Consider the following 11,796-nt stretch of genomic DNA (forward strand, 5'->3'; position numbering starts at 1 on the left):
TAGTATTTCAAAATCAAAAATTATATTTTTATTTTTACATTAATATAAAGTAAAAAATTATGAAAAAATAATTAACTGTTATTTTTTAAAAAAATAAATCTTTTACAAATTGTTTTATTGTTACATGTAATTTACATTGAAAATGATTATAAAAAATATATATAATTATAGCTTATATAATATATATATATATATAATTTAATTTAATTATAAATATTTAAATGTAAATAAAATATTAATAATTACTGAATCATTCAATAATGCTAATAAATTTAAGTAAAGAAGATAAATTGTCTTCATATTTTTTTTTTTACCAATACTTACCAATATAATTTTTCAAAATAAAAATTTTTAAAAATAAAAATCTTTAAAAATAAAAATATTATATTATATTGAATAATTTTAAATGTTTAAAAATTCAAACAACTCATACATTAAAAAAATCGTAATTAATAAGTGAAAAATAAATTTTTTATTTATAGAGAATTTATAGTTTGAATTTAATATTTTTTTGAATTCCTTAAATTCATCCTTAAAATGTTTTCTATTATTTTAACTTTAAATTATTTATTAATTTTTGAAATGCTATAATAGAAATCTTTCGATACGCGATATTGAATTTTATTAAATATTTGTTATTTTTAAAATTTTAAAATTTTAAATATTATATTTTTATATGTGAAAATAAACAAAAAATATAGAATAATAAGAAAGATAAAATTTTTTCGCTTAAGTCCTTTGTTTTTTGAAAAAATCAAAATTGAATATATTTAGTCAAAGAGTTATATATTCAATGAATTTTTAATCATTTTTTTCGATTTTTCAAAAATTAATTTTTACATGAAAAAAATATATTGTATATTTATTCTTATTTTCACATTTAAAATCATCTTTTATCAACAATTCATTCATATGCTATAAGGAATTAGCTAATTTTACTTGTATTTGAGAAATTTTTAAACTTAATTTACTTGAAAACAAAGTCTAACCTTATTTGTATAAATTTCATACAATAAATTATAGATATATTATCCATATTATATATTTATTTATATTATATTATTTATATATATTTTATATATTTATAAATAAACATTAATTTATAAATATATAATTTATAAATAATATATTTATATAATAATATATATATATATAATATAATATATATATAATATAATAATATATTTATATATATTATGAAAATAATATAGTTGAATTTTTTATTTATTTTATATAATATCATTTTATATTACATAAAATTAAAAATAATATATACAAAATAAGAAATATTTGACTTGAATTGCATAATTACAAAAATGATACAAAATTGATACAAAAATGAAAAATAATGATCTTTTCAAAAAAAGAACTTGATTTATGATTTTAATTTTAAATTTTGATAATGTTACAAAAATTGATAGCCATATATATATAATATAGAAAATTATATCAATATGAACTATAGTACAAAAAATATCATTTGTTATTGATATCCAAAATATTATAGAAAAACAAAATAGAATAGAATTGTACTCCCCCCCCCTACAAATATTATATTGCTTAGAAAATAAATATTATGTAAATAATTATTAATGAACTAAATGATTATTGTAAAGAAGTTTATAAATAAACATTATGGAGGATCGAGTGCCGGATACAAAAATATTAAAGCATTTAAAAAAATTCAAAATTATATTTAATTGCATGATTTAATATTCGAATGAAATATTATATAGAATATATATAGAACAAATTTTATTTTACATTAAAATTTTATGATAAATCATTATGATTTTATCAATTATTTTTATATTGTTAAAAATGTTAATTGAGAAGAAAACATAAATAATAAAATTTATTGTCCAAATAATTGTATATAAAATATGAATAAGCAATAGATATGTCAATATTTTTTTTTCAGAATAATTCTCAAAATAAATCTTTATTAGTTAATACGAATAAATTAAGATGACTTATAATTTTATAATTAATATAATTATATTACATAATAATTAATATTGTTATTAAAATTAAATATAAAATAAAATTATAAATTAAAATTAAATATAAAATATAATAAACAAATATACAATAATATGAATTTATGAATTATTTTATTGCACTTTATTCTACATGATAAATATTTTAAATTATCATTATTATCACAGTTATAGAAAAATATGAAAGAAAAAAGATAAATGGCTTAAAATGTATAATATATCGATAATCATAATTTTTTTTGCAAATGCAATAGTATATTTGTATTTTGCAAATACTAATATTTTAAATGAAAACTTTGGGTAATAAAATTATAGTTTGAAACAGTATAGATCACTTTATATATATTACATAATATATATTATAAAATTATAATAAATCATTTCTTTATAATTTCTTTTATTTTCTATTTTTTAAAACTTAAAAACTTAAATAAGAATTTAAATTATTTTTAAATCATATATCTTTTTTTAAAATTAATCTTTCAAAAATATTATAACAAATATATTAATATTCTACATATGTAGTGATAATTATTACATTATGTATAGTGATGCAAAATTAATTATATTAATTGATTATATTATATTACAAAGAAATTTATCTAAATCAATATTTCTAATAATATTTTTAATGAAACTTCATAAATATATAAAAAATAATGAATTATACATAAAACAATTTTTTTAACAAAACATCTTTAAAAAAATCAATGCAAAGTTTTTATTTTAGTATTATTTTTTTTAGTTTATATTTTTATTTTTTAAGTTTAACTTTAAATATTTTTTAATAAGAGAAGATCTTTTTACAAGATAGAATAAAATTTTTCATACAAAAAGTATTTTGTTTTTAATACTATATTTTTCTATTATAAAAAATATTTCTAGACAACATTATCTCCAACATATTAAAGATATTTTATAATCCTTTTATATGTATTTTATATAATCTTATGACTTTATATATATATATATATATATATATATATATACACCTATAATCTTTGTTCTAATTTAAACTTTCATTAAAATTAGAATTACTAGATTAATAATATATAATAATAATAATATATAAATATATAATAATAATTCATTTTCTTGTAATATAATATATAATTTTTCATTTTAATCAAATTATTTTTTGCTTGTTTATTATTGTTTATTGTTTATTATTTATTATTGTTTATTATTTAGATATTAAATATTTTATTAAACAATTACATAAAAAACAATAATCAATAAACAACAATTAATTATAAATAGATGAAAACATTATTTCCAAAGACATTATTATTCTAGTTTTAATTAAAAACTTTTAATAAAATTTAAATTATTAAATTTAAATTTATCAAATTTATCAAAATTTTTTTTCTTTTAATATTATTATTTAAGAATTAATGATATATTTTATTTATTATAATTTATTTTTGTTATATTATATAAAATAATATAATAGTTTTATTTATTTAAAATATATCATATTTTATTATGTTTTTTTTCTAGAATTTTATTTTATAAAATGGAATAATTCAGTTACTAATAAATTATATTCAAAAATAGTAAAAGTAAAATAAATCATAAGAATTGACAAAAGAATATAAAAACATATTTTTTAAATTTTTTATTATATTTTTATTTTTATACATTAAAAGCATAACACTATATTTACATAATACAATTTAAAATTTTGAAATAAAATTTTGAAAATTTTCTATAATCTAATTTTTTTTGTTATTATTGATTTTCATTTATATATATATATATATATATATACATGTATTTATTTAATTTCTTTCACTTAAAAATAGAAATCTTTATTTTTTTAATTATTCGCTCAACTTATTTAAAAGCTATTTATTTAAATAGTAATATTTTGTTTGGAAAATGATTTATTTTTTATATACTTAAATGAATATAAATATTTTAATAAATAAAAATTATTTATTTAAACTATAATTTTAAATCTTCCAAAAATTTATATAATTCTTTTATTACTTTATACATTTATTTTTATTATATTTTATATATTATTTTTATTTATTTAAATTATAATACTTATTACTTATAATATTTATATATTATTTACGTGACTATTAAAAATATAATTTGAATTTTAATTTCTTATTTATCTAAAATAGTATTTTTTATCTAGTGAAAACGATGTTGCCAATATTATGTTTATTATTTATTTGTATTTATTTGTATTGTATAAACTATTATGTACGTAACTGAGTATATCTATTAAGAAAGAAATAAATTTATTCCTAAATATTTTCATTCCTTAATAAATGTAATTAGATACTATAGAAACAATAAAAATAATATATAATAATAATATTTAATAATAATAATACATATTAAAATTTAATATAAATTATTTTAATATATATATATATAAGTCTATATAGAAATGATTTAATAATAATATATTTTTAGAAAAAATTTCAATTGTATTATTTTATTTATTTATTTCAAAGTCTTACTTCATTATAAAATATATAATTATATTATAAATTCAAGTATAATTGAAGTAAAATATAGTTAATAAAATATAGTATAAATCACTCTTTATTCGTATGTTGAAAACATAGACCAGATGGAGTTACTTGTCTAGTGAATTCTTTAAAAGTTTTGAGGTTATAGCAATTTTCTACAAGGACAACATTATCGTGATATAGCGTTGTTTAACCAGAAAATCGTCCTTTCATTTGGACGAAAGATAGACTATTAAATTAATTATGTGAGCAATTAAAGCTCACTGACTAATTCTATGTCGATGATATGTCGGCTTCAAACAATATTAAAATAATGCAAGCATACAGATTGGCCTATCTGGCCGTCTGACAAATATGAATTTATGGAATAATTTTATAACTTTAATAATCGATCATGGTCAAGGAAAAACCAAATTCAATCCGTATTTACGATTCAGAAGGTTATAGACGTAGAGCTGCATGTATCTGCGTTAAAAATGATCTTGAAGATGAGGTAAGCCAGCAGATGGCACTTGATATTTTTTCCTTCATTAATGCTGTATTTCTATTTTAATATCAATTATTTTATTATTATATTTTTTTCTAATGTGAAATAGGTATAAATAATAGGTATAAATTTTTATTTAATTTATGATATAGGTACTTTTGGTTACATCCAGTCGTAGACCTGATAGTTGGATAGTACCTGGTGGAGGTGTTGAACCGGAGGAAGAACCTGCAGTAACAGCATTGCGAGAAGTTCGAGAAGAGGCTGGTGTTTTAGGACAATTAGGCAGATGTCTTGGTATATTTGAGGTATTAATAGGTTTTCATATAAAATATAATTATTTGTTTAATATATATAAAGTATATATATAAACATAATATATAAGAGAAATACTAATATATTTAACAAAGGAAAAAGTTGTTAAAATAATTTTTTTTTAGAATGTGGAACACAAACATAGAACACAAGTATGGGTTATGAGAGTAACCGAAGAATTGCCAGAATGGGAAGATTCACGCACTATTGGTCGAAAACGAAAATGGTTCTCTATTCCAGAAGCCTTGCTTCAGCTTGCTCAGCACAAGCCCGTCCAACGTTCTTATATACACAGCCTCCACAATACTAATCCTCGACATAATCCTAATATTTCACCATCTCACCATTCACATACCACTGTAACATCTATTCAATTAATGAATAATTCTAGTAACAATCCTCATTTAAACAAACATAGCTAATATTAAATACCATCCATTTGCGTGAACAATTGCTATTGTGTTAGATATTTGTTACTGCTCCTTTTCTTTCATATAGTTATAACAATTAAAAAAGTTATATTTTATATTTAAAATGTACATTCTCTTTTTCTTATTTTTCTTTCCATTCTTTAATCTTTTTTATTTATAGTAAAATCTCGGTGGACCTTATTAGTATAACTACTAGTACTATTATTATATAATTATTGCTATTATTACTATTACTACTACTATTATCATCAATATTGCTATTCTACTATTAATATTATTATTATATTACAGATACTATTATTATTATTTTTATTAATATTAATATTAATATTATTGTTGTTGTTGTTATTCTTATTCTTATTCTTATTCTTATTATTATTATCATTATCATTATCATCATCATCATCATCATCATCATTATCATCATCATCACCATCACCATTGTTATTGTTATTATTATTGTTATTATTATTGTTGTTGTTATATTATTATTATTATTATTATTATTATTATTATTATTAATTTTTATTGTTATATTGTTATTATTTTATTATTATTATTATTATTAATTTTTATTCTTATTATATCATTGTTATTTTATTGTTGTTGTTGTTGTTGTTGTTATTATTATTCTCATTATTATTATTACTATCATTGTCATTATCATCATCATTATCATTGTCATCATCATCATCATCATCATCATCATCATCGCCATCGTCATTCTCGTCATTATTATTATTGTGATCATTATCATCATCATTAATTGCAATCATTAATTTCTTTCTTATCATTAATATTATATTTATTCATATAAAATAATTAAAAACTGGTCCATAGGGAGCAGTTTGTTTAACTTAGTTCTTACTTTTATTAATTTCAGGGAAATATTTCATAAATAAGTACATAATTTTCATACGTAAAGTGGATGGTGTTTTATGTAAAAAAAACAAGTTCCATAATTAGAATATTTCTCTCATGTTGTTTAAATATATTCAAAGAATGTTATAAAATCTCACAATGAAACACATATCTTCAAGAATTTCTTTTAAAAAAAAAATTTTGTTGTTATGATTATGCTTTGAATTTGTTTGTGTAACAATTACAACATTTTACATATTATTAATAGTTTATAGACTGAATCTTTTCCAAAATTATACTAAGGATTGTTTAGAATTATAAAAAAAGTAAAATTTTTCTTTATATAGTAGTCCAAATAAACTATTTCAAGCTGTTTTCTAAAAAATTAATAAAGATATTAATTTCATTTTTTTCTTAAATTAAATGGCTAATTCTTTAGTGCAACAAATTTGTTAGGTAATTTTTAAAGAAAAAAAAGAAAATCTCTTTATACTTTTTAAATAAAAGATTATATATTTTTGTTTCTTAGATAACTTTATCAACTAAATAACATTTAATTGTACTATGTTTTTATTTTATACATAATTATAGAATTATGAAAAAACATCTTTTTTCTTTAAGGAAATCTTTATTAAGTGAAAAAAAAGCAAAAAAAGAAATAAAAAATATTAAGAATTATTTTATCATATTCTTATATATATTATTCAATTTGATAAAAAAATTTATCAAATAGAATTATTTAAAGACCAAAAAATTAATACTTATTATTTAAAAAAATTTATGGAATATTTTTTTTTTTCCTTAATATTTATCTTAAAAAAATTTGTTACATGCAAAGATTAATTTTGTATTCTGTCTTCTGAGAAAACAGCTTGTAGCATTTTATTTTATATTACTTTGTATATGTCATTAAAAAACATTAGTACGAAAACTATTTAATGTAAAATGAAATATAAATATGTGATTGTATCATGAATTTTTTAAATTTCATTTTTTGTAATTATATTTAAATTTTTTATAACTTTTCAAATCTCATTACTTAAATGTTATTATAATTTCACTGTTATTAATATCATTAATTTTATTGTTCCATATTGATTCGCACAAAAAGTTGCCAATAAAATGCAATGAAAAAATATTCCAAAAATTTGAACAAAGTAGTCAGTTTCATAATTTATATGTATAGACTTTGCGTTTTCGGATATTGTCATCACGTGCACACATATACGAAGAGGTAAATTTCTAAAAAACCTATTAATAAATTTCTACAACATCCCATTCTTTTTAGATAATATATTAAATTAAAAGATCATAAATGATAATATGAGAAAATGTTTATTATATTTTTATATATTATTATATTATTTCCTATATAAGGTTAAGTTAATTTTAATTAATTTTTTTTTATAAATGTTTAATTATTAAAATAATTATTAAATAATTATTAAAATATTTTTTTTATTATTCTTTTTAAGATATTATTTTTTTTTTTTTGTATAAAGAAATTCATAAAAAAAAAATGGAATGTGAATCAATGCAAGAGATTGATGAGAATATAGAAGAAAGTAGCAATGATAGTGACAAAGATTCTACAGAAAATGATGAAGTACAAAAAAAAAAAATATATCTTCCTGGAAAGCCTTTGAAAAAAGAAGAAGAACTTGTGGTAGATAAAACAGCATATCGAATGTTACATCATGCACAATCTGGTGCTCCTTGTCTTAGTTTTGATATAATTTTGGATAATTTAGATAATAACAGAGAAAATTATCCATTATGCATGTATCTTGTGGCTGGAACTCAAGCTGCTAAAACACATATTAATAATCTTCTTGTTATGAAGATGGAAAATCTGTATGATATAAAGAACGATTCTGATGATGAATCAGATGATGATGAATTAAATGATGAAGATCAAAATAAACCAAAAATGTTTATTGCACCAATAAAGCATCAAGGTTGTGTCAATAGAATTAGGTAAATATATATTTTTATTATTTTTTTATACTTTTCAATCATAACAGTAATTTTTTTAGGAAATAAAATTTATTATTAAATAAAATAAAATATTATTAAGTGATATATGTGTTATTAGAAAAAATTAGAAAAACAATAATTAAGAAAAATAGAAAATTTAATGATTAAATGAAATATTATGATATATAAATATATAATATATAAAAAATAAATTGATTGAAAGAAAGAAAATATATTAAAAGATAAATTAATAAGATATAATAAATAAAATAAAATAAAGAAATAAAAAAAATAAAAAGAAGATAAATCATATATAGTAATGAAATAATTTATAAATTTTTGTATGGAAAAATGTTTTATAAAAATTATATAATATAGAAGAAAACAATTTAGTATTATTAATTTTTTTGCAAGAAAATATATAAAATAGAACATATAAAGATTAATTTCACTTTTTTTTTGGAATTTTTATTTGAAATTTATTTTATTTTTAATATATTAATATAAATGATATTACATTATATACAGATATTACATTAAATATCCTAATTATTTTTTATAAAAAATTATTAGGATATTTAATGTAAATATCTTTTATATAATAAGGTTAAAATTTACGTTATTAAATTAATAATTTGTAATATATAATATAATATATAATGTTCTAATAAATGTTAATTAAATTTATTTATTAAGTTATAAGTATTTTAATTTAATTAAGTTAATTAAATATGTATTTAATAATTATTAAATAAGTAATTTATTTGCATTATATGAAAATAATAAATGGCTGGATGATGAAATTAAAAAAAGAAATAATAGATAAGAAAAAGTTGACATTGATTGAGTTGAAAAAAAAATTCAATAGACAAAATAATAAAAAGATATAAATAATGGCAAAGCATTGGATTAAATCTAAAAAAAAAAATAAATGCTATGAAATTATTTTTAATAAGATATTATTAAATTAAATATGTGAATATTGAATTATAACTGAATCCAAAAGAACATGACAAAAAAAAAACAAGAATATGATTATAAATTATCTATTAAAAATTTAAATTTAATATGAAGTGAAACAAAGATAGAATAAGATTATTCTCTCATAATTGTCTTCTTACTGTTTCTATTTTGCTTCATTAATAAATTGGTTATAATTTAACAAATAAACCTATATGATTTTTATATATCAACTTTTGTGTTTATTTTAGTCTAAAATCAAACCTATATATCTCAAGAATATATTAACATCATTATAAAAATAATTGTAAGATTAAAACCACAAAGATTATATTTAGAAATTGAATAGAATAAAAATAAACATTTAAATAAGGACAAAAGTATTTTTTTTTGACTAATATAATGAAAATGGAGAAAAATAAGTGGTCATATGCTCAAAGAATAAATGAAAAAGTTAATTATAATATAATAAAAAAAATAAATAAATTATACAACTAAAAAAAATTGAATAAGTTATTATGCAATCAAAAAAATTAAAAAAAAACTTATATCATATAAAATTTGAAAGCAAAAAAGAAAAACATAGATTAAAAGACTAAAAAAATATTTTTAATTTTTATTTTTTTAAGTTTATAATTTTAAATTGTTATTATTATATATAGTATATATAATAATATATATTATATATCATTATATATTATATAATATATATATATATATATTATTATATATTATATTATATTATTCAAAAACTTTATTGTATGAATGATAAATAAATTATTAATTAAAATATATTTATATTTAAAATATATTTTGTTTGAATAGATGTACAAGAATTGGCAAAACAACTTTAGCAGCAAGTTGGAGTGAATTAGGTCGTGTACATATTTGGAATTTAGATAAACAATTAAATGCACTTGATAATGATGAATTACTTCGAACATATTGTAAAAAATATGAGAAAAATGATGAGAACATCAAACCATTATTTAGTTTTAAAGGACATCTTTCAGAAGGATATGGACTTGATTGGTGTTCAACAGAAATAGGCATGTTAGCTTCTGGTGATTGTAAGGGTAATATCCATATATGGAACATTAATGATAATGATAATTCAACAACATGGCATGTTGATCAAAGACCTTATAATTCACATGCACCATATAGTGTTGAAGATATTCAATGGTCACCAAATGAAAAACATGTACTTGCTTCATGTTCTGTTGATAAAAGGTATGATTCTAATTAAATTTATAAAAAAAGTTTATAAATTTAAAAAATATAAATATAAAATAATTTTATAAATTTCTATCGAATTTATACTAAATTAATGTATATTTTATCACTTTAATACTACATGTTCTTAGTATATTTTTATATAATTTTTATATAAATTTTATATTTAACAGTATTAAAATTTGGGATACAAGAGCAAGTCCACAATCTGCCTGTATGTTAACAGCATTTGGTACACATACTGCTGATGTTAATGTTATTTCATGGAATCGTAAAGAAACTCAGTTTCTTATATCTGGTGGTGATGATGGTTTGATTTGTGTATGGGATTTACGTCAATTTGGTTCTAATGGTTCAAGTCCATTAGCTATATTTAAACAACATATTGCACCTGTTACAACAGTAGAATGGCATCCTCAAGAAGCTACTATATTTGCTTCTGGTGGAGCTGATGATCAAATTGCTCAATGGGATTTATCAGTAGAAGCTGATGAATTAGAAGAGATAGAACATAGTGAATTAAAAAAATTACCACCACAATTATTATTTATACATCAAGGTCAGACTGATATAAAAGAATTACATTGGCATCCTCAATGTTCTGGTACTATAATATCAACAGCTCATTCAGGATTTAATGTATTTCGTACAATTAGTGTATAATAAATCTATTTTTTTAAGAATATAATATATATAAAATAATTTCTATAATTATGATATTTTTTATATTATCTTCATTCATAATATTAAGTAAGAAAATACTTTTAAGAATCTATTTTTTCATGTTTTACTTTATTACTTGATTCTTCAGAACTAAATAGAAAACTTGAAAAATAATTCTAGATTATTAAAATATTAAAAATATTGATTAATATTTATTTATTAAGTTATAAATAATTTAATTTTTCATTAAATAAAGCGAGAATAGTCATAAATATAATATTTATTTTATTGCCATTTCATTTCTAATGCAAAATTAAATTATAATTTTAAAAATAATTTAATAATAATTTTCTATTATTAAAATATTATTTTTC

The 11,796-nt window shown here is 17.5% G+C and overlaps 2 protein-coding genes across 3 annotated transcripts; both read left to right on the top strand.

The window, feature by feature from the left end:
* The first annotated feature begins 4,575 nt into the window (after window positions 1-4,575).
* On the top strand, window positions 4,576-5,833 carry LOC409489 (diphosphoinositol polyphosphate phosphohydrolase 1). Its single transcript, XM_392996.7, has 3 exons — window positions 4,576-4,985; window positions 5,132-5,287; window positions 5,420-5,833. The coding sequence occupies exons 1-3, from the start codon at window positions 4,887-4,889 to the stop codon at window positions 5,714-5,716; spliced, it is 552 nt and encodes a 183-aa protein (XP_392996.1). The 5' UTR covers window positions 4,576-4,886; the 3' UTR covers window positions 5,717-5,833.
* Window positions 5,834-7,700: 1,867 nt separating this feature from the next.
* LOC726110 (glutamate-rich WD repeat-containing protein 1) lies at window positions 7,701-11,461 on the top strand. Of its 2 annotated transcripts, none has more exons than XM_026439037.1 (4): window positions 7,701-7,820; window positions 8,089-8,563; window positions 10,349-10,756; window positions 10,933-11,461. In XM_026439037.1, the coding sequence occupies exons 2-4, from the start codon at window positions 8,106-8,108 to the stop codon at window positions 11,420-11,422; spliced, it is 1,356 nt and encodes a 451-aa protein (XP_026294822.1). In that variant the 5' UTR covers window positions 7,701-7,820; window positions 8,089-8,105; the 3' UTR covers window positions 11,423-11,461. The 2 variants fall into 2 exon arrangements, with proteins under 2 accessions (XP_026294822.1, XP_026294823.1); XM_026439038.1 differs by having other exon boundaries at window positions 7,720-7,820; window positions 8,062-8,563.
* Window positions 11,462-11,796: the final 335 nt, after the last annotated feature.

The sequence above is a fragment of the Apis mellifera genome, linkage group LG2 (genome assembly GCF_003254395.2).
Source record: "Apis mellifera strain DH4 linkage group LG2, Amel_HAv3.1, whole genome shotgun sequence".
NCBI lineage: Eukaryota > Metazoa > Arthropoda > Insecta > Hymenoptera > Apidae > Apis > Apis mellifera.